At 53.3% G+C, this 27,643-nt stretch overlaps 8 protein-coding genes across 8 annotated transcripts; 6 read left to right on the top strand and 2 right to left on the bottom strand.

Annotated features, from left to right (window-relative positions):
* Window positions 1-680: 680 nt before the first annotated feature.
* On the top strand, window positions 681-2,573 carry QC763_702175 (uncharacterized protein; the record flags this gene model as incomplete). Its single annotated transcript, XM_062915233.1, has 2 exons — window positions 681-1,079; window positions 1,131-2,573. The coding sequence occupies 2 exons, from the start codon at window positions 681-683 to the stop codon at window positions 2,571-2,573; spliced, it is 1,842 nt and encodes a 613-aa protein (XP_062761410.1).
* A 168-nt stretch (window positions 2,574-2,741) lies between these two features.
* GSH2 (Glutathione synthetase) lies at window positions 2,742-4,902 on the bottom strand. Its single transcript, XM_062915234.1, has 5 exons — window positions 4,638-4,902; window positions 4,217-4,545; window positions 4,088-4,163; window positions 3,899-4,035; window positions 2,742-3,840 (listed from the first exon to the last, which is right to left on the bottom strand). Exons 2-5 carry the CDS (start codon window positions 4,513-4,515, stop codon window positions 2,832-2,834), a joined length of 1,521 nt encoding a protein of 506 aa, XP_062761409.1. The 5' UTR covers window positions 4,516-4,545; window positions 4,638-4,902; the 3' UTR covers window positions 2,742-2,831.
* An 868-nt stretch (window positions 4,903-5,770) lies between these two features.
* Window positions 5,771-11,842, top strand: QC763_702190 (uncharacterized protein; the record flags this gene model as incomplete). Its single annotated transcript, XM_062915235.1, has 3 exons — window positions 5,771-5,777; window positions 5,965-11,507; window positions 11,600-11,842. 3 exons carry the CDS (start codon window positions 5,771-5,773, stop codon window positions 11,840-11,842), a joined length of 5,793 nt encoding a protein of 1,930 aa, XP_062761408.1.
* Window positions 11,843-12,739: 897 nt separating this feature from the next.
* Window positions 12,740-15,827, top strand: HEM1 (mitochondrial 5-aminolevulinate synthase). Its single transcript, XM_062915236.1, has 2 exons — window positions 12,740-13,559; window positions 13,637-15,827. Exons 1-2 carry the CDS (start codon window positions 13,220-13,222, stop codon window positions 15,181-15,183), a joined length of 1,887 nt encoding a protein of 628 aa, XP_062761407.1. The 5' UTR covers window positions 12,740-13,219; the 3' UTR covers window positions 15,184-15,827.
* Window positions 15,828-16,431: 604 nt separating this feature from the next.
* On the top strand, window positions 16,432-21,580 carry QC763_702210 (uncharacterized protein; the record flags this gene model as incomplete). The annotated part of the gene is made up of 7 exons (XM_062915237.1): window positions 16,432-16,821; window positions 16,908-17,813; window positions 17,911-18,756; window positions 19,124-20,230; window positions 20,293-20,570; window positions 20,627-21,282; window positions 21,344-21,580. The coding sequence occupies exons 3-7, from the start codon at window positions 18,623-18,625 to the stop codon at window positions 21,578-21,580; spliced, it is 2,412 nt and encodes an 803-aa protein (XP_062761406.1). The 5' UTR covers window positions 16,432-16,821; window positions 16,908-17,813; window positions 17,911-18,622.
* Window positions 21,581-22,314: 734 nt separating this feature from the next.
* On the top strand, window positions 22,315-25,043 carry ADE13 (adenylosuccinase ade13; the record flags this gene model as incomplete). The annotated part of the gene is made up of 6 exons (XM_062915238.1): window positions 22,315-22,338; window positions 22,405-22,659; window positions 22,725-22,776; window positions 22,890-23,032; window positions 23,086-23,631; window positions 23,681-25,043. 6 exons carry the CDS (start codon window positions 22,315-22,317, stop codon window positions 24,107-24,109), a joined length of 1,449 nt encoding a protein of 482 aa, XP_062761405.1. The 3' UTR covers window positions 24,110-25,043.
* Window positions 25,044-25,168: 125 nt separating this feature from the next.
* Window positions 25,169-25,963, bottom strand: QC763_702224 (uncharacterized protein; the record flags this gene model as incomplete). The annotated part of the gene is made up of 1 exon (XM_062915239.1): window positions 25,169-25,963. One exon carries the CDS (start codon window positions 25,961-25,963, stop codon window positions 25,169-25,171), a length of 795 nt encoding a protein of 264 aa, XP_062761404.1.
* A 947-nt stretch (window positions 25,964-26,910) lies between these two features.
* Window positions 26,911-27,522, top strand: QC763_702225 (uncharacterized protein; the record flags this gene model as incomplete). The annotated part of the gene is made up of 1 exon (XM_062915240.1): window positions 26,911-27,522. The coding sequence occupies one exon, from the start codon at window positions 26,911-26,913 to the stop codon at window positions 27,520-27,522; it is 612 nt and encodes a 203-aa protein (XP_062761403.1).
* Window positions 27,523-27,643: the final 121 nt, after the last annotated feature.

The raw sequence follows: 27,643 nt of genomic DNA, 5'->3' as shown, positions 1-27,643 counted from the left end.
TGTTTATGTTACTGGCTGACGAATACTGTGATGCTTTATTTTCCATCATTTTCTCGCATTGCCACGCCCTCGCCTGCCAACAGCCGCTCGAGCCCCAGGTTAGGGAAGACGGGAGACCGACTAGTGCCGATTCAGCGAGAACATCAACAACTGTCCCCTGCTGTTCCTGAAGGCACGACAAAGACGCAGACATCTCAGCCATTGCTTGAGCGAGGCGTATCGAGGTCGGATCGTTTGCTGAGTACGAGAGATAGGCAGGGTGAACTTGTTTGTTGACCTCTTTTTTCCAGCGTGTTGGTTTTGTGTTTTTTTTACTGACGCTCTACTGGGATACACAGCAACAAGGCGCATCGGAAGCCTGCTTCGACCGGCCGGGTAACCATAGTTCTTGTACCCTTTCTATCAGGGTTACTGTCCGCCCTGCTTCAAGCTCGCACCAAAAACAACAACAAGAACAACCTCCTCTTCCCTCGGTGCCTGAGGTTAAAGAAAAGATGCCACGCCCTCGCGAGATCTCGGAGCCTTCGCTGGCAAGCTTCGTCAGCGGTGGGACATCCCAGAGCGGGCGGAGGATCGCTGCCATGGAGCTGTTTGAGCAGTACAATATTTCCAGACCGTCGGGCTAGTTGTCTGAGGATGAGGCTGACAGTCATGATGCCGGTCTGTACCTTGATCGAGAGATGGAGAATATGGGAGGAAGAGGAGGAGGAGATGGAGACCAAAAGGATATGAGGGGAAGACCAAGGGAGCCGGCGGTGACGGTTTGTCATGTTTGTGGAGACAGAGTTAGGCCGCAGTTGTATTGTCCTTCTTGTGGGCATCCTTTGTGTGGGAGGTGCAGGAAGGAACCTTCTCCCCAGAATAAACAGGAGATGGGAAGTGTGAATGGGGATGGTGGTGGTGAGAAGCATGGACAGGGGGGGGTAGGGGATGAGGTTGAAAGGGTGAGTGTGGCTGTTGCTACTGGATTGCCTTCACCTGCTGCTGCTACGACGCCTGATGGGGAGGGAGGGGGGCTGGTGGAGGTTGTCAGGAAGTCGAATGGGGAGATCATTGCTGTTGAGAAGAGGCGGCCCGTGGTAGGTTTGTTTCTTTGCTTTTGGTTAGGGATATGCTGACAGCAATGACAGAAGACGAATCCGTTCGTCATTGCTGACCAGATTGCCAGAAAGGTTTCGGATCCCCAAGTCAGCAGCACAACTATTCCTGTCGTTGCCATGCCTCCTGTCTCGAAGCTGCCCAAGTATGATCTTACCACTGTTGTTGACCGCAAGCGTTGTGTACCTGTTGCTCCGTCTGACGCCGCCGAACATCCCCGGATTCAACAGAGCCAGAGGGAGCCCCACCCTGAGAGACTGTCACACAGTTATGCTAGCTCGTCAAGGGGCTCGTCGGTTGTCCCGCCCCCCTCACCTGGAGTTCCAAGCAATAGTGCACGTATGCTTGCTGCCGCTGAAGAGAGGGAGGAGGAAAGGACTGCTGCTCTGCAGGCTAAGGATGGACCTCATGTTCACCGCCCGGAGCGGGAGCCAGATCCTACTACGCCTTCGACATTTCAGGCGTCCAATGATAGAGCTCACGTCTTGCAGCACCAGGCGAGACGGGAAAAGGAGAGGACTACGCCTCCTGTTTTGAGACGGGTCAAGGTTCTTGCTCAGACAAATAAGTCCGGGGCATTGCAGCAGGTTCTTCAGGTCGATGTGGACAGTGGTGGTTCTGCTCAGGACAATAGTGGGATGGAGACTGGGGGAGGTCGTAAGAGTAGTGGCAAGTCTATTCCTCGTGCTAGAGTGACTAGCCCGCCTGCCTGGCTCAAGGGCACTGGCCCCTTTTCCTCTTCTTCTGCTGCTTCTGCTGCTTCGGTGGCCGCTCAACCGGGGAGTATTGCTGGGAGATTGAAAAAGGTGGGGTTGGATTCGAGCAAGACGAAGAGTAGTCCGCAGTTGGGTCAGCAGTCACTGGGGGGAAAGAAGAAGGAGGGGAGGGGTACGACGGATTCCACTGCTACTGTTACTGTGGTGAGACCTGGTGGTGATGGAGATGCACGGCGGGGATCAAACTCGCAGGTGTCGCCTGGGGGGCTTGGGAGACGGGGTGAGGGACAGAAACAACAAGAACAACAGCTGAGGAGTTATCCTTTTCCTCCTGGACAGCAGAAGCAGCAGTCTGGTGGTCAACAACAGCATCATTCTCATGAGTCGTCTGGGTTTTGGAAGGTGCCGTCTTCTGTGAATATGAGTATGGCTGCTGGGGCTGGGGCTGGGGCTAGGGCTGCTTCAAAGGCGACGAGTGAGGCTACGATTGATGGGAGTAACCGGCTTGGTGGAGGAGGCCGGCGAGAGAGGAGTAGTGTTGGGGGGACTGCAACAGGTCCTGCGGGGACGGGGACGGTGATGGTGGCGGGGGATGAGGATGATGATGTTGGGATTCAAGGGTTGACGATTGTGTTGCATTTGAGGGGGAAGGATGATTTGGTGATTAGTACTGATTTGACTAGGGAGGGGGGAGCTGGGACGGAGGGGGGCCAGGAGGGAACGGGCCGAGTATTGGGAGTAGTTGGTCGGTGGGGATGAGTGCGGTTGGGAGTGGGCTGGGATATGAGGGTGGGAGGGGGTGCGTTTGAAAGATTGGGATATTGTTATTGCTTGGTTGGGGTGCTAGTTTGGTGAAAGGGTCCGGAAAAGCTGAAGTATAAGAATATAATTAGGTACACAGGCAGTGATGGGTGAAGGGAAGTAGGTGGAATGAACATTGTTTAGTCCTGTCTCTACGTTGAATACAACTATATTGCATCTTTATGTCCTTGGAGGCTGCTATTCACACTCGAAGGTCTACACCAAAGCAACAGAATCCATGCACCCAAACCCAGCCGCCACACCCCCCTCCTCGCTCTGATCCCCCTTTGTCCTTAGTAGGTAACCCGCCTCTTCGTTGTGTTTGACTTGGCCGGTCTTGTGATCCCACAAACAAGTCCCGTACACCCCCAACTCGCAAATCACGCCCCCCTGCTCCAGCTTCCCCTGTCTCAGGATGGTATTCTGCACCGCGGGCGGCGTGATGAGCTCCATCAGAATAAAACTATTCCAGTGCTCCTCGGGCACCTTCTTCAGCTGCTCCGGGATGGCGCCCTTGTAAAAGTTGTTTCCGCCGCCTTCCCTCTGGGGCTTCATGACGTACTTTAGACACTCTTTCGGGTCGGTGGCCAGGCGCCGGGCTTCCCTCCCTGCGGGGGAGGAGCTGTCCAGGGGGTAGATGTTTGTGAAGGTCCGCCACAACGCGGAAGATTTTTCTTCGTCGGGGATGAATTTGGCGAGGGTGGAAGGGCCGGGAGGGGTGGCGAGGACTTGCTGTACCTTTTTCATGCCGGCTAGCTGGGTTAGGATTGTGGGACAGGGAATCGTGTTGGAGGTTTCGATTCTGCGGCGGGCGAGCCAGGATGAGGGGGTGGGGTAGTCGTTTGGTCCGTAGCCTGCACGGAGGTAGGTGACGGCTACTTCGAAGATTTGGGAGGGGTTGTGGGGGAGGTGGTAGAGGAGTTGGCGGAGGGGGGTGGGGGAGAGGGTGGTGTGGGTTAGGAGTTGGGAGAAGGGGAGGCGGAAGACGGGGATGGAGGATTGTTGGAGGGAGTATTCTAGGTGGCGTTGGTCGAAGATGTTGCGTTCGCCGTCTTGGACGATGAAAAGGATGCAGGTTGGGTGGTTGAGGATTGAGGGCCCGTAGGCTTCGTAGGCGGCGCGGAGGCCGGCGGCGAGAGAGTGGGCGGAGGTGTTGGGGGGGAGGTTGAGGGTGTTGGGGGGAATGGGGGTGGTTAGGAGGGGGTATTCTGTTTTTGATAGGTGTCTGGAGCGGGTGTTAGTATCATATGAGTGAGTGCTTGAGGTGGCAAGGGGATAGGTACTGATGGAGCAGCGAGGTTTGAGCAGAGAGCCCTCCAAAGGAAGAGGCTATCGTGTTGAACTCAACCTGTTTAATTTGGAGGTGGTCACCGTCTTGGTGAACCATGTAGTCTGACCGGAAAAGACCAAGAGAGAGGTTCTAACACACGGTTTTTAGCAAGGGTCATTACACCAGCCAGACAGTGACCTACCTGAACATAGCCTTCCTCTTTTACTTTGAGATGAATCTCCCAGAGCTTGGCAATAAAATCATCACCACCGGCAACCCTAACATGGTCAGTATTAAGATTGATATCTCAGCAGTTGTGTTGGCACCTTACTCTTGAACAAGACGGCCCAAAAACTCCTCATCCTGACTGATTCGAGCATACAACTCATTGTAGTTCGTCTGGATTGCCTTTGCCTCCTCGAAGCAGCTTTTTGGGAATGGACTTGGGAAAAGCGTGACAGGGGCATTGATAGCCAGAATTCCCTTAGGGTCTTGATTCTGGCCTACCAATGCAGGAGGAGGACGGACGGCAAGCCCATTGGCGATTGACCAATCCTTGATAGTTTGAGACAGTCTTTCTGTCTCCAGACCTGCATCTAGAGCTGGGGGATAGGGGGCGTTTGAAGTCATGGTGGAATTCCTTTCTATGCTTGGTGTTAGCTTGGCCAAGAACTTTGTCAGTGGCGGACTGAGAAGTGCTCGATGGTAACATTGGCGTGAGCAGGAGAAAGGGGCAGTTTTGAAGCGCTTACAAAGCAAAATATTGCAATCGACAGGTCGTCTGAAAATTGGAGAAATCACTCGTTCTTGGACTAGGATAAAGTACGAGATGAAAACAGTCATGCGTATTCCACAATCTACCAACAGACATATACCAAGTATCTGTTTTAAGCCGTTGCTGGACGGAGTTGCCGCCCGAAGTTCGGCGGTTGCTCAAACAGCGTTCCCCAGAAAAGAGAGAGTGTGGGTCCCCATGAGGTTGCGGAGCCGTCCCATGAGCAACTCGGCCATTTGGAGTTCAACACGGCAAATGTACACTACAAAAACTCTTTACCCAAGAGAAGCCGTAGAGTGCTCCTGCCAGTTGAAAACCTCGCCCGAGCTTTTACACCCAGCTGCTGCCCTTACCAAGGGTCTCGCCTTCCACCATCACCTCATCAACCATGGCGGGGTTAGTTGATGTTCACATGCTACCCTTATCGAAGCTTATTCGCGACTCATGCTGCCAGACAGTCACCCTGCATGTTAGATTAACACCTATCTTAAGCCTCCCATGAGTCGTTCTTTACACTGGAAGCCATTTATTCACTTCAGTGATTGATCTTTGCACCCACTTATATTCACAATATTATTATTTCCTCTCTCTTCGAGAGCATTTGCCTGCCTGAAAAATACTTGCTATTGTTTATCCAGAGCCGGAGCACAGACCTTATCGCACAAAGCAGGCAATCACGAACCTAATTATGAATTAGAATGCTAACACCATATTCCAGGGTTAATTCAATCAACGTGACCACCCGTCACCACTTCTCGACCACTACAAACCCTACATTCACGTTCCACTTGTCGACCTACCTCCACCACGCGACTGCCTATCGGCGATTATCGTCATCTCGACATTGATTCTGAGATCCTGTTGTGAGGAACCTGAGAAGCAAGTCGACAAATCACTTGACTCACGACACCTCATGGTCCTTCGTTTGATTGACAGAGTCGCATATTTATTACCATCATCATCGCATCACCGCCAACCTGCCCCCACCCAAAGAGCCATAGTCTCCCATCGATTATTGTGGCTTGAAAGCAAGTCGAACCTTTTTTCTCTGATTTCAGCGTCCCCGATTCATCTTTCTTTGCTCGCATCGTTACGGCGTTTGATCTGGTTATGAGCGGTGTTCATAGCAATCATTAATAGTATGCTTGTGAGTAAACTCCATTGGTCCCTTGTCTTTGAGTATCATCTCTAGAGCTTTTGTTGGGCCTGTTTGTGACAGGCACCTCCATTTATACTCTCTCTGATTCAAGCTATCAAGCCACTAAGCCACATGAACAGATGCAAAGTCTACCATAGAGCAGCAGATAGGTCAGTTGTGAACATGGAAGGGGAAGACGTACACGATCCCTTTTTGTGGGACGAGGAGCGACTCATACAAGAACTGTGCCATTCGACTCGCCAATGGAGGGCAAGGGCCCCCAAGCGGCCTCTGGACCTTGCCGCCCTTGAAGCGAAGCTCAGAGAGGGCGGGGTTGATGGCGCATCTTTCCTAACTTACCCTGAAGAGTTTGGCATTCACAACATGTTTGCAGAATTGGGCATCAAGATATTGCCCCATCAACAATTCTTGCAGCATATCATCAATGAACTAAAGGAATCAAGTGCTGGGTATCGCGATTACATACGTCAGCAAGATGACGGGGACGACCATGGCAGTATCTACATCAAGCGAGAGCCTCATCCGCCCAGTAGCTTTGAGCCTCCAGCCAGAGGATCTCCAGATGCCAAGCCCCGTCTGGATATGGATCGCGCAATGCAGGCTGCGATTGCCTTTCAACTTGGGGCATCAGGACCAAGTGGTGTTTTGTCTCCAGCGCTATCACCTGCTGTGGACCCGCGGGTTGGAGGTCTGGGAGACATCAACGAAAACCCAGAGGACAACAGCATCGCAGGGTCGGAACCCATGGACATTAATAGTGTTTCGGACAACGGAAGCCCAGCAGTAGTCGAACAGCAACCTATCGCCCCAGAAGAACCCCCTCGGAAAAAGAGGAGAGTAGCGCCTACACTGATATCATCAGAGCCCATGCATGCCAGACCTGTGCTTGCTCCTACAGAGGGAGATGCCTTCACGAGGCTCACAACCATCTTTGGGTATCAAGCCCCCCCATGCTGGCTCGATCCTGGATCCTTGACCCCGGCCGAGATACTCAGCCTGAATCCTTCAGATGAAGTGGATGACAATGGGGACTTTGCTCATGGTTATCACGATCACCCCCCGGGCCGTCGAAGACAGGTTTGGGGAGCCATGAAACGTCACTACCTCTCCGTCCGGCCACAGAGGACCCTTGAAGTTCCGCAGGACGAAAGAGAAGAATCTCCGTTGCCAGTCTTTGGTCAGTCTGACGATGAGGAGAGCATGGATTCCGATGAATGGGAGGAATATCAGCAAGAAGAAGAAGAGCGAGAGAGGATGAAGGTTCTACGGCAGCAAGAAGCTGCTTCAGTGTTGAGCAACGATAAAGCCCAGGTTGTCATTGCAGATGTCATCGAGGAACTCGAGGCGCGTTGGGTTGCTGAACAACAGCCCAAACAGGACCGCAGAGCGCACAACATTTGGGAGAGCGCAAGACGGAACCCAAATAGAGAAGCCTACATCAAGTCCATCAAAAAGCTCAAGGATGAGGCTGCGAAACGCATCCCGAAGTTCAGAAAGCAAATCTTGACGGAGAAGTGGAAGTCTGACGAGATGCTTCGTAAGATGGCGTCGGACTACTTGGAGCAGAGCGTCTTCGAGAAATGCTACCAGTGTTGGCTGCTTGGAGTGCTTGAGAGCCCGAGACGCCCACCCAAGCCTGCCGCTTTGCCTCGGCCAATGCCTCGGCCCAAGAAACAACAAGAGTTAGCGGAAGATGAAGAGGATCTGGCCAGCAGCGACTCCGAGACAGATGACTTCTTGGACGATAGCGACGACAAGGTCATGATTTCAAACGACTTGATGGAAGTTGAGCCTATATCCGACTCTCTACAAGAGCCCGACACCGATATGCAAGATTCTTCACCGGGAAAAATCAAGACCAAGCTGGCCCTTGCACCCTCAACACCTCGTCGGCTTGCTTCGTCCCGAGAGGTTATCCTAATTGAGGATTCACCCTTGATCTCACCTACTGATGGGATCCCGGAATTCACCGATCGACTGAGCCTCGAAAAAATGGGCGAAATGGGCGCCGATTATTGGGCTAAGGCCAATGATGCTGAACGTCTTCTCGCAGCCATCCTTTGTCAATGGACTGAACAGAAAAGGGAGAGGCTCCTTAAGGTGGTCGGCCCTTTCGGACACAAGGAGATTTGGGAAGAGCACTTGAAGCCAGCGATCGATACCAATGGCACAGTTGCTAGGGTTGGCACAACTGAACTCCTACTCTGTCAACTGTTCGACGCGTTTCTTGAGTGCTCCGCAAAGAGGCTGGCCCGGACAACGATTCGAAAAATTACCCTGAGGCAGCTTGAGCAAAGCGCAGGTGTAAAATTTCAGACCTTCTACAACCATTTGAAAAAGTTGCTTGTGTTGTTCAGGACCCAAAAGCCACATTTTGGCCACACAAGGTCTTTGGCGCCCACCACGCCCACAAAGTCTCCGGCAGTCAAAACGCCCATCAAAAGTGAACCTTCTCAAGTGGCGGCCTCTGAGAAGCCAGTCGAGGAATTGGTTTCCCAAGACCCATCCGAAGGAGGGGTGCCTCAAGACCCGGCTGACGCCACGCTCACCCTTGCCGACGAAGTTGAGGCAGTGTTATCCGACGAAGAAGTGCCGCTATCTAAGAAGAAACGGAAACGGAAACAGAAAGTTAACCAAGAGGCCAAAAATCTACGGGTCACTACTCAGCAGCAGCTCGTAGAGTTTGGCCGCCGCCGGCGCCGGTTACACGAAGAAATTGCTACCAATGGCATCGTGCCTAGTACCATGGCCCGACTCATCGTCAACGAAACAAAGAAAGACGACGAGCCTTTGATCTTTATCAACGCTTACACCGGCAGCAGGATCAAAGACCATCAAATTGATGGTGTGCGCTTCATGTGGAACCAGGTTGTGGTGAGTGGCCAGGGCTGCCTCCTTGCGCATACCATGGGTCTGGGCAAAACAATGCAGGTCATCACTTTGTTAGTGGTCATTGCCGAAGCAGCAGCGTCCGATGACCCCGCGGTTGTCGAACAGATTCCGGAGAAACTACGGCGATCCAGGACATTGATTCTCTGTCCATCGGGGCTCGTGGATAACTGGGTTGATGAGGTGAACATGTGGGCACCGGAAGGCTCACTGGGACCAGTATACAAAGTGGACGCATCATTGACGGCATACGTTCGCGTAGAAGTCGTCAAGAAATGGGCCTCAGGCGGTGGGGTTCTCATCGTCGGATATAGTCTCTTTGGCAACCTCGTTGAGGATGAGGAGCTGGAGAAGCTTCTGCAAGAAAAACCAAACATTGTTGTCGGGGATGAGACCCATCTCATCAAGAATCAGAACACCAAGCGGTCACGAGCAGCCGCACACTTTCACACCAAGAGCCGCATCGCCATGACGGGGTCACCACTGACCAACAACGTCATGGATTATTACGCCATGATCAACTGGGTTTCGCCGGGCTACTTGTCGGACATTGAAGAGTTCAGGTCCAGGTTCGGCAATCCAATCAAGGAAGGGCTTTATGCAGATAGTAACCCTTCGGCAAAGAGGCAAGCGAGGAAACTGCTTGTCATCTTGAAGGAGACTATGAGCCCCAAGGTTCATCGAAGGGATGTTCAAGTTCTCCGAGACGAGCTTCCCACGAAAAAGGAGTTTATCATAATGCTGCCCTTGACCCCGCTCCAGAGGACACTCTATGAAATCTACATCGAGCGTGTCAACAATCCGACAATTACGGGTAGCGACAAATCATCCGCACAGGTTTGGAGCATGGTTGCCAAGCTTGGTACTGTCCTGGCGCACCCCAGGATCTTCAAGACGGTGGCCGAAAGGCAAAAGGACGCCAAGGGAAAGGCGAAGAGCGGGAAATCCGAGGACGAGGATGAGCTTATTTTGCCTCAGGATATCCTAAGTGAACTCTTGACCCCGACGACTTGCCGAGACATTGATAACGACGCTCACTCGTACAAGATCGTCGCACTCATGTTTCTCTTGGGGGAATTTCGCAAGCTGGGCGACAAGGCACTCATCTTCACTCAAAGTATCCCGGCGCTGGACTTTCTTGAGAGCATCTTCAAGCGGAGGCAGATCGGATACCAGCGCCTTGATGGCCATACCCCAATCAATACGCGTCAAGCATCGATCAAGAAGTTCAACAGCAACGATTCGGCCGACGTGTATCTGATTTCCACAAAAGCTGGTGGTGTTGGGCTCAACATTTATGGGGCCAACAGAGTGATCATCCTGGACTTCAAGTATTCGCCAACCGATGAACAGCAGGCTATTAGCCGGGCATACCGACTAGGTCAGACCAAGCCGGTGTATGTCTATTGGTTGATGATAGGAGGCACCTTCGAGGCAACAATCCACAAGAGCGCCATCTTCAAGACGCAGCTCGCCTCCCGGGTCATCGATAAGAAGAACCCGGCCCCTTACGCTACTCGCCTTAAGGAGTACTTTGTACTGCCGCAGACAGTGGACCAGGAGGACCTTCAAGATGCCTATGGCCAGGATACCGTTCTTGACGCTCTCCTGAACAGCGCTGAGGTGGGACCCCTAGTCCGCAAGGTTACATCTACGGAGACATTTGAGAAGGAAGAGACATATGAACTTCCTCCAGAGGACCAGGAGGAAGCGAAGAAGGAGGTTGCCCTTGCCCTCCTGAGGCTCACAGACCCAGAGGCGTATGAGGCTGAGAAACTCCGGCTCGACAGAGAGCGATATGGGTGGCAGCCCCAGCCCGCTGTCCAGTCAAACACAATGTGGATGATCAACAAAGGCATTAGAACTGCTCAAGCCAATCTTGCCCACAACTCAGTCTTGCCACGATTGAGGGACAACTTTGGTCAGATGGTGCCTTCCAGTACGACGCCAATACCGATTCCCCGACAGTATCTCCAACAGTACCGGCAGCTCGGCCGCCCCAACACACAAGGGTCTGCTCCTGTTAGACCTGTGCTTGGAGCAGCTCCGGCACCCAGCTTTACACTTCCAAACTCGGATCTACAGCCTGTCCTTGGATCGGGGTCGTTTGCCAAGTACCCAGCTGACGAACATGCCCTATCGTCGCATGCGACGCCCTCAGCCACACCACAGGTCAACCCGAGTTTAGTCGCCGGTCCGTTTGGCACTCAGCCAGTCGAAACCTTAGCTGCTTCTAATCCGGCTCCTCCTCATCCAGCTCCTCGTAACACTCCTCCTACTCCGGCTCAAAAACCAGCTGCTTCTGCTCTGGCGCCTCCTAATAAAGCGCCGTCTCCCATGTCTCAGAAGGCTCTGTCACATGCTCATGTCTCTGGGAGTCAACAACCTCAGTCAACCACCCCATCGTTGATCATCCCCCTCCCGGGGGCTTCGGCGTCAGTCACTGATTCAGCGAGGCCCGACCTTCCAGACCTACGACGGATCTATCAAGCGCTTTGTGAGGAAGGGAAAGAGGTTGTTTTTACGCCAGATGCCGTTATGCAAGGCGTTGAACAAGCACTGCAGGAGAAAGGGTTCAGCTATAAGACCTTCCCTGCTAGAGACAAGTGGCAATACCTACAAAAGTGCTGCAGGTTACATGCACGTTTTGCAGAAGCCATGCTTTCGGGCTACATTCAACCTGACCAGCTGGCCACTCGGGAGCGGCGGGACTTGCAAACTATGGTTACCCGGCTCAATGGCTTGGCCGAGGACGACTTCAAGCGCGAAGTCTGGGGCTCCCAAGTCGTCCGCAATAACGTATGGCCCGACACCACCCAATTTCAACAAGTTTCATTTTCTTCTCAAGATCATCAAGCAACATCAGCTGACACGCAAATCATTAACTGCAGCAAGCAGCAACAGTAGCACAGCAAAAGCCGCGACCGTCGTCGAAGGTGAAGGACGAAAGTCCAGTCACCAAGGTGAAGAAGGACAAGATGAAGAAGGACAAGGAGAAGGCGTCAGGATCGATGCCTAAACGGCCACGAGATTCGAAGGGGCCTAAAACCCCCAACATTGGACCGGGGCCGAGAGGACGGCAGCAGCCTGTCCGACCCGGAGATTCAGCCGCCTCGCCGTTTTTAATTGACTGAGCTAACCGATTTACGCCCCAAATTCAGCAGTCGATCGATGTTCCCCCTCACATTTCGCGGTTTGCCTTTGTTTTTTCATCATCTTCAACCTCTATTTCCTTTTCGAGATGATACCCTTGGGCTGCTTTACCCACATTGACGATTTGCATCGGCGTTTGGGGAAGAGGGTGGTTTAATTGGGGTGGCGGGGGCTTGATGATGGAGCTGAGCGGTATTCAGAGTAAGGAAACGATAATGGCCATCGTCTATCTAATAACTCATCTTGCAGCCAGGTTTGGGGGGGCAATCATTTGGAACGGCGTGGGAAAGGGTATAGGGGGGTCAATGGTACATATTTACGTTTGGGTTCGCGTTGGTAGTTAGGGTGGCTTTGGGGTTACGGGACATGTGGTATTAGATGTAAATAGAAGGGCACAAATGTAGCCTATGGGTCAGTGGGTGCGGGGGAGAACAGCATGGGGGGAGATGTTGCAACTGTGTACAATGCGTAGCCATGAAAATACGATCGAGGTGTTTTATACAGAAGAGCGTAGCTGTTGCGGTGGGAACACTCATGTGACATGGCAGTGCTTAACATGTTCCATATCTATGCTTCTTGTCTTTTGCCAATTCCTCACCGTGTGGCTGTGCTGAGTGAGCAAGGTCTTGCTTCATGTTACTTATGTATAATAAATGTCGATGAGATCAAGCTGTTGTGAATTATGACAGTGGTTCGAGAAGGCCGGGAAAAGGCTGAAGGTCTCCGGTACCGCGGGGTCGGTGGAACATACCGCTACGCGACAAGTTGCGGTGACATGCCGACGGCGGGGGTAAGCACCGAGGAGATGCCCAATCAGGATGGGCGGATTGTCCCCAAAGGCAAAATGCACAGCGTCTCATTGAAGCAGAGCAAAACGGGCAGACACCGAAACTCCGAGTCCAACAGAGGTCGAACCCACCCGGTGTGGACCGTCAGGGAAAAGATGGCGGCGGCGGCGGAGGGTTTGTTGAATTGAGAGCGAGTCCAGGTCCTTCTGTTCTCCTCTACTGCTCGGACCCTTCTCCTTTTTCCCTCCTTCTTCCCCCCCCTTTCTGACAAACCACAATATTTGATCTCGCCTGTGTTTTCGCTGCGGGTTTTGATTGTGTGGGAAGTCGCTGTTGTTTCTCCGGTTCTTGCTGCTTTACGCGCGCAAATATCACCCTCGGCTCTTCAACAGCCTACTCTTTTTTTGTGTCTTGCTTTTTTTTGCCTCTCCGAAAAAGTACAACAAATCAACACAAACCCTTCGTCATAAGCCCAGCTCTGCGCGCGCAGAGGCAAAAAGCAAACACCCTCACTTTCTCTTCGCGCGAGAACGAAACTCGGATCAAGACAAGCCGCCCTAAGCGAAGACGATGGACTCCGTTTTGCGCCAGTCCAAGGCCATGTGCCCCTTCATGAAGAAGGCCACCGCCGCCGGCCTCCGCGCCATGACGACGGCTGCCCGCCCCGCCGCCTCGCCGTGCGGTGGCACCATCTCCAAGCTGCAGACCCTCGCCCGTCGCTGCCCCGTCATGGGCAAGGCTATGGCTGTCCAGTCGGCTCGCATTGGCCATGCCGGCATTCCCGGTGTTGCTGGCCGGGCCATGTCGACTGTCTCTGCCCACGGAAAGACGAGCAAGGCAAAGATTCACACGAGCGGTGCTCAGGAGGCGCAGGCTGTCGAGGGCGCCATTTTCAATGGCCGCGAGAAGGGTAAGGATTGATTCGCACTCTGGAGGAGTTACACGTGGCGAAGAACTGGCGCTGACATGGCATTTCCTGGTATCCAGTCCCGCTTCCTCCTAGAATCCCAACCAAAGCGCAAGCCGCTGCTAACCCCTTGACTGCTGCCCGCACCGCCGCGCCGGTGACGCACAATGGCACCAAGTTCGATTACGAGGGCTTCTACAACAATGAGCTTGAGAAGAAGCACAAGGACAAGTCGTATCGCTATTTCAACAACATCAACCGTCTCGCAAAGGAGTTTCCCCGCGCCCACATGTCAACGAGGGAGGAAAAGGTTACTGTCTGGTGCGCCAACGACTACCTCGGCATGGGCCGCAACCCCCACGTTTTGAAGGCGATGCACGAGACCTTGGACGAGTACGGTGCTGGCGCCGGTGGTACGAGAAATATTTCCGGACACAACAGGCACGCGGTGGAATTGGAGGCAACGATCGCCAAGCTGCACGCTCAGGAAGCAGCGCTGGTCTTCAGCTCGTGCTACGTGGCCAACGATGCCACGCTCGCGACGTTGGGGAGCAAGATGCCAGACTGTGTCATCTTGTCAGACAGCCTGAACCACGCCTCGATGATCCAGGGTATCCGCCACTCTGGGACCAAGAAGGTCATCTTTAAGCACAACGACGTAAAGGATCTGGAGGAGAAGCTCGCGGCGCTGCCGCTGCACGTCCCCAAGATCATCGCCTTTGAGTCCGTCTACAGCATGTGCGGATCCATTGGCCCCATTGAGGAGATTTGCGACCTGGCTGAGAAGTACGGCGCCATTACTTTCCTCGACGAGGTGCACGCGGTGGGCATGTACGGCCCACACGGCGCCGGTGTAGCGGAGCACCTCGACTTTGAGGCGCACGCGCAGGGCAAGCCTCGCGGCACCATTATGGAGCGTATTGACATCATCACCGGTACTCTGGGTAAGGCTTACGGTTGCGTTGGCGGGTACATCGCCGGCAGCGCCAAGCTGGTCGACACAGTGCGCTCTCTTGCGCCCGGGTTCATCTTTACCACCTCTTTGCCACCTGCTGTCATGGCTGGTGCTCGGGCGGCGATTGAGTATCAGATGAACTACAACGGCGACCGCCGTTTGCAACAACTACACACCCGGGCTGTCAAGGAGGCCCTCGGGGAGAGAGACATCCCTGTGATTCCCAACCCGAGCCACATCATCCCCATCCTGGTCGGCAACGCCGAGCTGGCCAAGCAGGCGAGTGACAAGCTCCTGCAGGACCACCAGATCTACGTCCAGAGCATCAACTACCCCACCGTTCCTGTCGGTCAGGAGCGTCTGCGGATTACGCCCACCCCCGGTCACACCAAGGAGTATCGCGACCACCTCGTCGGGGCCATCCAGACGATCTGGGAGGAGCTCGGCATCAAGCGGACGAGCGAGTGGGCTGCCGAGGGGGGGTTCATCGGGGTCGGGGAGCCGAACGCGGCGGCCGAGGAGCCGCTGTGGACGGACGAGCAGCTTGGTATTGCCGAGGCAGCGAGGACGATTGAGCAGGAGGCCAAGGCGACGACGACTCGGGGTGGGCTGACGGAGCGGTTGCTGGAAAGGGAGATGGAGAGGTTGCAGACGGCGAGCGCAGCTGCTTAAATCTTGGGATTTAGGCAAGTTGGTCTGTCCTGTTGATGTGTGACCTTGATCGTTTTGTGTGTGTGTGTATACACGAAATTTCAAAACTTCTCTTCTTGTCCTAAACACCACCGTTTGCTCTTGGGGGGCTCACCGGACCGGATATAAACCATTGAAACACGTTCTTTTTGAGCGAAAAGCGACGTGTGGTGGTTTCGTTGTTGTTGTTGTTGTTGTTGTTGTTATCGTCGTCGTCTTGGTCTTATAAGCGGGGGACAATCTCTTGCCCTACTGGCTTGCATATTGTGTCTTTTTGCTTCGTCACTCTTTCGATTGGTCTTTTCCTCCTAAGGGGAGTTACGTTAGGCGAGAGGCTTACCTTGGCTGCTATCTACCTATCCGATACATACCTTACTATGAAATGGGTAGGAGGAGGAAAGCAGTGGTTTTAACTTATAAATATGACGAATGATGGGGAAATTTATCCCTGTCTTTGTTGGCTGGCTACATGCCTGGCTGTTTACATTACTTTTGATGGTTCTTTTTTCGAATGTATGAGTGAGTTGAATGTGATAATATTTCTCTGTGTAAATTTCCAAAAAGAAACGAGTGCTGTCTGGTTGATGAGTTTTGGAGTAAAGCAGGCCATGTCAACGGGAGGAAAGATAGGGTGGTACCATGAACTTGATACTATGCAGAAAGAGAGGTGTGGTAAGCAATATACCGGAATGTAGTACGTGCGGGAAGCCCCTCGCCTCTTCCTAACTGGTGTTGGGGGAGGGACCCTTTGACGGGTGCACCCGGGGATTCCGGATACTACGAGATGGGGCTTGTGTAGGTGGTAAGAGGGATGGATCTTTTCGCCGAGGGGGGGGTTGGGAGGCGAGTGTATGAGAATGTTATGTTCTGAATGGTCAAGACAGTAGCCACGTCTGGGAGGAGTTCGCGTATTCGCTTTATGTTTGCTTCAAAGTTCACGTATTCGGTTTGAACGCTTGATGATGAGCTCTCTATGTGGGCTTGCTTGGTAGCTAAATAACCCAACTCCAGTGTGTGGGGTTCATTTGATGTAGGTTTGTTTGTTTTTGTCATCTAGTTCTAGTCTGGGAAGCTTTACCACCCGGTGTAGTAGAGTGGGATTTCGGTTGCCAATCTTGTCGACGAAGGATTTTAAGATGGTGCATTATCTCGATAGATACCCGCCGAGGATCGCCCTCGCGCGTGTGGTCCGTCCAAATTTATTTGTCAGACGGGGGGGAACACGACATGGACAGGTGGGTGGATGGATGCTACCTGATAGGGAGTGGTCTGGCTGGTCTGACTGGATGAGATATGGAAGCTGATACTGACCTCTGGATGGGTAGATGTTAAGAGAACTATGAAGAGAGGCCGGTGTTGTTGTTGTGCTTCTTCTTCTTCTTCTTCTTCTTGTTGGTGTTGTTGTCCCGAGCTTCTGATGGTGGTTCAAAAGGCACGGTAACATCCCCAGCGGTCTCGGCCTTTCTTTTTCGCGGCACGCACGAGGATCACACAGCGAACCAAAGTTGGTGATGTTGTGGTAGGGCAAGGCAAGCAAGCTGCAAGGTGTCTGAACTGTGCCCGTAGATCGTTGGCGGGTTGGGCGAGGTGGGCGAGGCGGACGTCGAGCCGTGTAACTGTGCAAGTCGTTGATAAGACCAACACAGGCAGAGCAGCTGCATGCAAAGAGAAAGAATTGCTGAGTGAGATGCTCAAAACGAAGGCAGCCGGTGCCAAGCCTTGGGCGGGATCTTTCTCGAACGGCACAGCTCTTGTTAGCTGCTGCTTATGCTTCAAGCCATTGCCGCCCGCCCGCCTTTTAGTGCTCTTAGCTCTGAGGATAACGCCCTCCTTCGAATATGCGCCAGTAATGTGCTTGAGGAGGATCACGCCTTTGTTCCGTGAGTGGTGCTTCGGATCTGGGCCCGCTTCAGCCGCTGGTCGTTGTGGGAGGGAGACTGACCAACCAACGGCGACAAAAAGAGGGTGGGATATGTACGAACGGAGTCGGAGGACTTTGGATGAGTGCTCACACCAACGGAATTTCCCGACTCCTACCCAGATCTTCGTACACTTTGTGGTTTAATGAAACGTTGGGGGCTTCTTGTCTTTATTCTCGAAGACTTGTGGCATACTGTGATCCTTTGCCGAGGGCACCGAGGGAACCGGCAGATTCTGTTTCTGGTTGTTGAAGATGTTCGTCGGTGAACCCTTTTGATTCAGGCTAGTCGAAGGATGGGACCGGGCGAGACATGGAGAGGGCAGTGACATTCTAGGCATCCTTCGATTAGACGAGAGAAGTTTTGTGTACGACCTCACACTGGACGAGCCATCAGATAAGTGAGTAGTGGGTGGGGAAGAGGGCGTTTGAGTTTCGGGGGAGAGATGTCTTGGCTGCCTCGAGAAGGGTGGCCAGAGAGAAGGATGACGACAGCAAGGCGGTTGGTTCTTTTGGAGCTGTAGGATAGTGAAAGAGAGGAAGCACCTCTAGGAAGCAAAGTGCGAGAACTGGGCGAGATGTACAGCCTGATCTTATAGGAAGGATGGGTTGTTACTCGCGTCCCACGAACACAGCATTGCATATGTTCCAGTCTTACGTCCGCGTCCCAAAGTCACCTTCGTCCCTCCCACATGTTAGTTACCCACCCCGTTTGCTCGGGTCCCCCTCCTCATCGTCCTCTTGCTGCTCGATCATTGGCATCTTTTTCTCAATCGACTGATCATCCTCAGATTTGGAACCATATCATCAGTCAGTATCAAGCGAGGTTTCTCCGACACAGCACACCCCTTTGTCACTTCTTTTTTTGGCGGTTGGCGTTATTCTTCTTTTCTGGGGAAAGGGAAGGCCGCATCTTCCTTCTTTATCACCACGTTCTTCAGCGGCGGGGGAGAGCGGGAGAGAGTTTCTTTCTCGTCAACGGTTTTAAGACACCACACGCCCCTCCAAATCGGTTCCCGATTGCATTTGCATAGCATTCAAATCTTATCCCCGGATTCCATCAAACCTATACGTTCAACGCGACCTGCTCTTTTGGAGGACAGCCTTCCACTTACACCAACCCAACCCCGTGTTTCCGTCTCCGTGTCAAGGCCTCCTGGGCTCCGTCCCCGCTTCTTGTACCTCTTGATCTCCCTTCCGATCTTTTGGCTTCCGGCCCCGGGGGCATTCCCAGGAAAACAACGCAGCAGCAGAGCGCGGCAGCTCAACTTGCAGATCGCGGAACCTTGTTCTGCGGTGGGCGAGTTCTGTCACCGAGCCTGCGGAGCGGCAAGCAAGCGGCCGTGGCTGGCCCTGCTGTGACCGCCTCGTACTCTGCTCCCTTTGGCAGCACGACATTAAGGGAGCAGATAGACGGGAACAAGAGAGGAAGAAGTACGCTTCTCTTGAGGAAAGGAAGAGAGGGAGAAGGTGCCGGTGCCCGAACTCTCGTGCCAGGCCGCCATGGAGTCTGTAGAGGATAGCGGCGGTGATGGCTCCTCCAAGAAGCCTACCAAGGGCCCGAGGGCATGCGGGACCTGTGCGCTTGCAAAATGCAAGTGTGAGCCTGGTTCTGGCCCGTTGGGAAAGTGTGAACGGTATGTTTGTCGATCTGTTTTAATTAATATTTTCTTGCTTTTTTTTTTGTCTCTCATCTTGGGCACTGTTCTGGTTCCACGGCCGGCTGTCTTTCCCAGACATCTTTTTTTCTGACACCTCTCATTCTTCTTCACCGCCGCGCTTTGCCATATACCAAAGTCCAGACCGGGCACGGGTGCGGGCAGCAAAATCGGGCGGTTGAGATCGATGGACGAGATCAGGCTGTCTGCTGTGTTGCTGCTGTCATCACCTTAAGCATATTTCACTTCATGCTCATCTCCGCTGTCAATGCCGATCTCAGTCCGGTAGATCTTGATCTCACATTCTGTGCGTCAACTGACTCACCACCGCTTCACCGCTATACAGATGCGAACGTCTCAAGAAGAAATGCACCAAACAGATTCCGGCTCCGCCTCGCCGACGGCGAAAGGACCGCAAGTTAACCCGCGTGGCCGAACTTGAAAGACGTCTCGAGGCCCTCACAGAGCAGATAGCGGCCGGAGGCGGTCGTGCCGGTGCCGGAGGGAGCTCAGGAAAGTCTGAAACACCAGGCAGCGCCAGCACCGGTGAAGGGCTCGAGAACCACCATCACTCCTCTCTTGGAGGCTCTGAACTTGATGGCCAGCAACCCCTCCCAGCCATCTCACCAGACTATCATCACAGCACCAGCAGTGGCCCCAAGATCTCTGTCACGAACCACCATTTCACGCAAGCACCATGGAACAGCGAGCCATTCGAGGCCCTCTTGCCACCGAGCGAGCTCAAGTTCTCACCTATTCTTAGCAACCACCAAACACCTCAGTATGGTCATCATCATCATCAACACCAGCATCACCCTCAGCACCAGCAAACCCTGGGCGGCCTGGCCGTATCAGCGGCAGGTTCTGTCATGCCAGACGCCATGATGACCTCTGCCTCTCCGCCTTCTCACCCCTCGCCAATGACATCCTCCAATGCTTCAGACTCGATCTGGCCTGAAGGCCAAGAAGCCGAAGATTTGCTTCAGGAGTACCGCTCCCACATGCAGCATCTCTACCCCTTTGCTCTAGTCCCACCAAACTTGAGTGCCCATCAAATGAAGGAACAACGCCCCTTTTTCTGGAAAGGGGTCATGGTTGAAGCGTGCCATCACGATGGAAGGAGACAAATGGCACTGGGGGACCAGCTGCTGAGAGACATCAGCGTGGCAGCCTTTCAGCAGAGCAGCCAAAAGGGCCAGCCGTCGCTGGGGGCGGGGCTGGACTTGCTTCAGGGGGCGCAGGTGCTGCTGGCGTGGTATCATTACAATTTGGTGGCGGCCAAGACGACGAACCTGCTGTTTTTGATTCGGAGCTTTACGGCGAGTTTGAAGTTTGAGGTTTTGGATGCTCAAGAGCAGAAGAATGCCATTGCGGGTCTGGGAGGGCAGCCCAGGTCGGAGGAGGCATTGGAGAGAATGAGGGCGTTTGCGGGGACGTATTATTTGGTTACTGTGTAAGTTGTTTTTTTTCTTTGGCAAGTCTTTGTTGTTGGATGAAGACTGACAAAGATCAAAGAGCCTTCACCACAAGTCACTGCCCGGACCAGCTCATGCCCTCGCCGTATCTGATGAGGTGCTGCAAGGTGCTGATTACGGAAAAGAGCTCGCCTGATGATGAGCTAGTGGTTCATTTGGTCAGGGTGCAGCGGGTGTCTCAGCACATTTCGATGAACCTGGCCAACTGGTACAAGAAGCCTTTGAAGGAGCGCAGGCCGTGGAATCAGGTGGTGGAAAACCTGAGGCTGTTTCTGCATGGGGAGAAGAAGAAGGTGCCGAAGCGGATCATGGAGAATTGTAAGTTTCCGTCTGCTCCCTTCGCACGAGGCAATGCTTGCTAACCGGTTCAACAGTCTCGATGAAGGGCCACTTTATAGTCGCTGAACTCCTCATCTACGAAGGCTTTCTGAAAACCAGCGGCAGCATAGGCGGCTCATCAGTCACTGCATCCTCCCTGCCAGAAGACGAAGACCCCAGCTTCAAGACATCCCCCTCCAACGGTCTCGGAAACGACACGCCCTCTTCGCATTCGAGCAACAGCCGCCCTGCCTCTGTCATCCCCCTGCAGGACCGCCTCGACATCCTTATGAAATGCGTCCGCCTGGTCAAGGAGTACATGCACGCCCGCACGGCATCGGATCAGTCTGACTATCCCAGGTTCATTTCCATGTCCTCGTTTGATCTCACCTATGTGTTTGTCAGGATGCTCAAGCTCATGACTTTGTCACTGCCAGGGTGGGACGTGAGGACAGTACGAAGAGAATTTGATGGGTACTTGGAGAGACATATCAAGGACATGGAGCACACTGCCGGACGGAGGAAGAAGAGGAGCAGGACGATGACGGGGGCGAGCAACTACAACAGTCCGAGTGATGTTTACAGGACGCCTCAGGGGGTGGTGGGTGGTGGGGGGAGTGGGATGGGGGGGTCGCAGCAAGGGCAGGAGAGGGAGAGGGAGGATCCGTTTGCGCAGTTGGCAAGGAAGATTAGAGAGTTGAAGAAGGCTTTTGTGAGTTTTCCTTTTCTTTCTCTTTTCGGTTCAGTGATGGCTAACGGGATAATCTACACAGGATCAAGATCTGCAGGATGGACAGTCGACGGCGCAACTTGCGGAAACGACGGCGCAGCTGGCGGAGCTGTATGAGAAGGCGCCGATGACGCTGGCGGATGCGACGGCGACGCTGGTGCAGGAGATAAGTCAGGATCTGGGGACGGATAGCTGGGATGGGGGGGCGATGGATTATGATTGGAACCCGGGGATGTGGGGAGGGGATTTTGGGTTTGAGATGGATGGGTTTTGGAGTTGAGAGGCCGGTCTTGTGAGAGATGGTCAAGAATAGAACGAACGGAGCGGTAGTAGTGTATTGATATGACAGGGGAAAGTTAATGAGGTGTGACGATAGTGGGGGAGGATATTTGGCTTTGTGTATGTGAGCGGGATTTTGCGGAAGGGGGGGAGTTCGGTTATTTGTTTCGTATTTATTTGTTTGCAAATGTATATGTCGGGGGGTAGAGAGAGGGAAGAGTCTTACGACGGTGTGAGGAGTTCTATAAGAAAAGATGAAGAAAAATTCTATCAGGGATGAAGGTAGCCTGAGAAGCCGAACTGTTCATTGTGAGGATTGATTGGCCAATGGTTGCGGTGTAAAGAGGCATGAATGACATGATGTTGATCTGAGGTTAGATTATCAAGTGGCGATCATTCACCATGTCCACCCTCACGGAAGCTGTCATGGCTGTCAGACAAAGCTTCAATGTGGCGTGGCCGACAGCGGGGGGACATGACATTTGCAAGTAGCGGACCCCACAGACTAGCTGGAGCAGTTGCCGGTGACGCTGCCTCTGCCCCTCCCCCGCGATTTACCGCAGCTGCTTGGTAGCTAGGAAAAAAAAGTTCCGAGAGAGAGTGCCCCTCCTTTTTTTTTCTTCATTGTGTATGAGCTGAGCTTTTATTATCTTTTTGAGCCTCATTCTCATATCGTCTTATTTCTCATTATCAATCTTTAGAAGTGAGAAGAAGAGAAAGACACCAACCGCCAAAATGTCCAGCTACGATAAATATGTCGTATGTTCTCCCCTCCCCACTCTCTCATTCCTGCCATGACATGATGTACTAACGCAAACTTTCAAGACCCCCCTCAGCACCCGCTACGCCTCCCAAGAGATGATGACCATCTTCTCTGCCCGGGAGCGCGCGTCAACCTGGCGCCAGCTCTGGGTTTGGCTTGCCGAGGCGGAGAGGGAGCTGGGCTTGCCGATCCCCGAGGATGCGATCCAGGAGATGAGGGAAAATGTGAGGGTGAGCGATGAGGCGTTTGACAAGGCGAGGGAGTATGAGGCCAAGTTTAGGCACGATGTGATGGCGCATGTGCATGCTTATGGTGAGGTGAGTAACTCGAGAGGGGAAGGGGGAGGGGAAAAGGGGGATGATGTTAATGGGGGGAGGTATAGGATGCGCCAAAGGCTGCTGGACATATCCATTTGGGGGCTACGAGTTGTTATGGTGAGTTTTGATTTTTGCTCTTTCGGTTGGGGGTGAATGTGGTTGGGGAGATGGAATAGTTTTGGAGGACTGGCAATGAGAAGAAGAGTGAAAAAGGGGACTAACATCAACAGTGACCGACAATGCCGATCTCATCTTCCAGAAGAAGGCTTTGGACCTCATTCTTCCCAAGCTCGCCAAGGTTATCCAGAACTTGCAGGTGTTTGCCCTCAAGTACAAGGACTTGCCTACCCTCGGTTTCACTCACTACCAGCCTGTCAGTATTCTCTGAAGGGATCAAAACTGGGCTGTAACTGATACCACAAACAGGCCCAGCTCATCACCGTTGGCAAGCGTGCTGCCCAGTGGATCCAGGAGCTGATGATGGACCTCGAGGACATCGAGACTGTCCGTGACAGACTTCAGTTCCGTGGCGCCCAGGGCACCACCGGTTCCCAGGCTACCTTCTTGGAGCTCTTCGAGGGCAACGCCGACAAGATTGTCCAACTCAACGAGATCCTCTGCAAGAAGGCTGGCTTTCCTTCTGCCTACCCCATCTCCACCCAAACCTACACCCGCAAGGTCGATCTCAGAGTCGCCAACGCTGTCTGCGCTCTTGGTGCTACTGCCCAGCGCATCTGCTCCGACATCAGACATTTGGCCAACCTGAAGGAGATGGAGGAGCCTTTTGAGAAGAGCCAGATTGGCAGCTCCGCCATGGCTTACAAGAGAAACCCCATGAGATCGGAGCGTATCACTGCTCTTGGCCGCAAGCTGGCCCGTCTGCCTGCCGACTTTACTGCCACTTTTGAGACTCAGTGGTTTGAGAGAACTCTTGATGACAGCGCCATCCGCCGCATGGATATCCCAGAGATGGTATGTTTTGGGTTCGGTGCATCTTGGTTACCATGGCTAACTTTGACAGTTCCTCCTTGCCGACTCCATCCTCCTAGCATTGGACAATGTTACCAACGGCATTGTCCTCTACCCAAGCGTCATCCGCTCCCGCATCGACCAGGAGCTCCCCTTCATGGCCACCGAGTCCATCCTCATGAAGCTCGCCACCCACGGTGTTTCCAGACAGGAGGCCCACGAGGAGGTCCGTGTCCTCTCCCACCAGGCTTCCGATGTCGTCAAGCAGCAGGGCGGCCGCAACGACCTTCTCGAGCGCATCAAGAAGACCGAGTTCTTCCGTCCCGTCTGGGGCGACATCGACAGCCTTGTCGACCCCAAGCTGTTTATCGGCAACTGCCCCAAGATTGTCGAGGATTACTGCAACGGCGAGGTCGCCGCCAAGTTGGCCAACTACAAGGAGTCGCTGGATAAGGCTTCTACTGCTCAGCTTTCTATTTAGAGGATCTGTCTGGATTTGGGGTCTGGACAAATGTGTATCATAAACTTTGCGGGTAATAAAATGGGTAGGCAAAATGAATTAAAACTTATTATAAGCACCGTGTCTTTAGCCAGTATAAGTGGGGCTATTTCGCTTGATACATCTACCTCCTCATCGGGGCCGATCCCGTAGGCCCGGCAAGGACGAACAACGTCTCAAGTCTCAAACGCAGCTCAAGCTGGAGAAGGAAGAGAGGGAGAAGCGGGTCGAGCTGGTATTACCGGCGTTGGAGCCGGAGTGGAAGCCTTGGCCGCTGGAGCAGAGGTATATCTGGGTTAACTGGGAGAGGGGCATCATCTCCGTCGGGGACGACAAGCGCGCGTTTGAGCGGGCGGTGTTGCCGTATGAGAGGTTTGTGCAGAAGTTGAAGTTTAAGTGGGACAAGACATTCCTCGGGGGGCAGAGGCTTGCTAATCTCGACGAGCTTTCACATTATTCGGGAGGTGGATGACTATCGGAAGTTTTGGGGGGGGATTCGAGATGAAGTTTCATGTTATTTCGGCGGAGGATGAGTATTGGAGGTTTGGGACGGAGGTTGAGACGGGATTGGGAATGAGGTTTCCTCCTGCGTATGCGGGGAAGATTTTGACGGTATTTGATAAGATTCGGAAGGATACGGACCTGTGTCGGGTTTTGAAGGGGAGGGGGAAGACGCTGGGGTTGGAGAAGGTGATGGAGGATCGGAACCTGCGGGTGCAGATCTGGTAAATACGGTCAATTGCGAGTTCCCAGTCGGGATGAGGCCACACACAAGGAACAGGATTGAGGAAGGGACTGTCGTCAACAGACAAAGGGCTTTGCCCACAGCTTCTTGTCGTTCATAGCGGCTTTCAACGGTAGTGAGGGTTTTGAGGACTTTTGTTTACAACGTAAAATAAACAACCATGTCAGCCAGTTTGCCTATACAATTCCCTTCGAAAACAATACCTCAGTCTTCATCTCAACAACACACATACTTTACTCCAAACACAATCAACTTTTGCCAACCCTCGTTTCTTTTTGTTCTAAATCCATTCCCTGTCATAACCCCCCTAACAACCCCATCACCACCCAAACCACCCACCCCATCATCACCCCCTCATTCACCCCCCTCCTGCCAACTCCCCCATTAGCGGACCTCACGCCATCATCAACCCCATTCTCTTCACTCAACATCTCCCCCCCAGCAGTAACAGTAACCCCCACAAACCCAAACCTATCCCCCTCCGTCCACGTATAACTATAAGTCGAATATTCCCCTTCCCACCCCCTATCCCCCGTATACCACGCGCTCCCCACATGCGTCAAATTACAAACCGCCTCTGTCGTCCCACCCAAACTACACCGATTAACCACACTCTGCCCCTTTTCCCATCCCCTCGAACCAGTAAACATGAATGTTGAGGGGCCCTGGGTGATGGTAATCGGTTGGCCTGTGCCGTTCCTGTCACCAAAATTTGGGCGCCACCATGGTGTTGGGAGGGATGAAGGGGGTGAGGTGAGGGTTTTGGCCCAGGGGGGTGGGCTGTTTCCAAAGGGGGGGCGGTGCCGGCCGGGGAAGGATTGGGTTTTGGTTACGATGTAGGTTGTTAAGTTGAGGAGCGAGTCGGTGGCGATTACACGGCCGGGGATGGCGTGCGGGGTGGGGGTGTAGGGCTGGGGGAAGTCGTCGTGGGCGCGGTCGTTGAGGTAGAAGAGGGAGATGATTTTGGTGACGGTTGGGGTTGGGGGGGCTGTAGGGGTCGGAGGGGTGGTGGTTTGGGCGGTGGTTAGGGGGAGGAGGAGGAGGAGAGCTGTGAGGAGGAGGAGGAGGAGGGATGGTGAGGAGGGCAACATTTTGGTTGGATGGTTCGGTGGTGGGTTATACTGCTGGCATGATGCTTTGTGAGTTGAGTTTCATGGTCAAAGCTACAAGATCATGGCGTGAGTAAATGCCTGCAAAAGGAGGACTAGAGAAGAAGATTGAGATTAGGGTCTTTCGCTTTCAAAAGCCTTACATGAACAAACAAGACCTGGTCGACATGACGCGGCCGTCCACGTACAGACATCCCGGCAGTCTGCTTTCTTTCTACGAGATGCGTATATTCGGGGAAGACTTTAGCCGCCAGAAAATCCCAGGAACCTCGACCACAGAAGTCAAGAGGTTTTTTTCTATCAGCCGTCCCGTTCCCCGCGTTGCATGTTCATGCAGCTCTGATGTCCGGAGCGGTGGTATAGACGGTTTTTATGATTCCATGATGAGACCTATTCTTCGCTCTTTCTCATCACATTTTCTACCTCTATCGCCCTTTCCCTCTTGTTGTATAGCTTTTTTCACCTTCCGCCTTTTCATATTCCAGCACTTGAGTGCTTGGCTGATCATTTCTTATGTCTGGAGTATTTCCTCCTTTTCCGGAGATACAGGTGGACCTGGGGCACGTGAAGAGCTTCGCTGCTGCCTTCTGTGGGCAACCACAGTCAAGGTATCTTGGTCCATCCTGTGTCCTTACACTCTTTGCCTTGCAACAATCAACAGCCCTCTCTTTTCAAACCGATACAACAGCCAAAAGAAAAAGGGGTAGAAACCAGGAGAAGAACGCGAACAACCCGAAGAAACTGGGGAGACCGAAGAAACACCAACCGGAGCCAGATTTCCATTACTTTTTCTCGCCTCCCCGCCGAACTCTGCGCTCAGATCTGGTGTCTGACCATCCAGCCTCGCACCGTTTACTTCGAAGTCTGCGGCAAGTTCTGGTCTCGTCGTCCAGCCCCTCCAAGCCCCTATCGACGCGAACCCCCCGCCGATGCAACTCCGTATCTCACTCACCCTCTTCACCCCAAATCCGACCCCTCCGGTCTTGCAAGTGTGCCGCGAGTCCCGCGGGGAGCTGATGAGGGCCGGCTATACAGCGGCTGGCTCTAAACTCGCCCCCGTTAACCAGTTCGAAGGAGATACTGGGCAGCGCCGCTATGTGTGGATCAATTGGGAGATCGACACCCTCGACACCAGGGAGTTGAGGTGGAACAGTGGTTTTGATTGCGAATTTCCCAGTTATGCCTCCTTCGCACCCCTTGTGAAGCATCTCAAGTTTTCAATACCAGGTGGTCCAATGTGCGCAGCTGAAATCAAATACCTTTGGAAACTAAGTGCTTTCGAGAAGGTGAAAACGATCTGCACCACCTGCTATGAAGCGAGTGAGTTTAGGTTGGCGCCTGTGTGCTACGATCCCTTATGGCCTTGCGGCGCCGAAAATGCGGTGGTATGCCATACCACGTGGCCCCCGAATCAGTGGGGGAAAGTTGAGGAAATTAGCCTGCTGGATTTGAGAGCCAAGGGGTACCGCATGCCTGATATCAATGACGTGAACATGGAGACAACGATGAGGGCATCAAAGAGTGGTGGGAGTAATGGTTGATGAGGACTGGGCGCCGTGAAGTCCTGGTCGTATTCCAGACAGAGGGAAACAGGTGGATAGCCAGGTAGTCGCTACTGTAAGGGATCAAATGATAAGCAAGACATTAGTGTCGTATCGTGAA

Source organism: Podospora pseudopauciseta (assembly GCF_035222475.1).
Source record: "Podospora pseudopauciseta strain CBS 411.78 chromosome 7 map unlocalized CBS411.78m_7, whole genome shotgun sequence".
In the NCBI taxonomy this organism is placed as follows: domain Eukaryota; kingdom Fungi; phylum Ascomycota; class Sordariomycetes; order Sordariales; family Podosporaceae; genus Podospora; species Podospora pseudopauciseta.
This window is presented reverse-complemented; position numbering and strand designations above follow the sequence as displayed.

Coding starts and splice junctions, on each gene's coding strand:
- GSH2 (XM_062915234.1), bottom strand. CDS start 4,515: ATGACTTCAAACGCCCCCTATCCCCCAGCTCTAGATGCAGGTCTGGAG. Junction 4,164..4,216: donor TTGGGCCGTCTTGTTCAAGA/GTAAGGTGCCAA, acceptor TGACCATGTTAG/GGTTGCCGGTGGTGATGATT. Junction 3,841..3,898: donor CAAACCTCGCTGCTCCATCA/GTACCTATCCCC, acceptor CACCCGCTCCAG/ACACCTATCAAAAACAGAAT.
- HEM1 (XM_062915236.1), top strand. CDS start 13,220: ATGGACTCCGTTTTGCGCCAGTCCAAGGCCATGTGCCCCTTCATGAAG. Junction 13,560..13,636: donor TTTCAATGGCCGCGAGAAGG/GTAAGGATTGAT, acceptor CCTGGTATCCAG/TCCCGCTTCCTCCTAGAATC.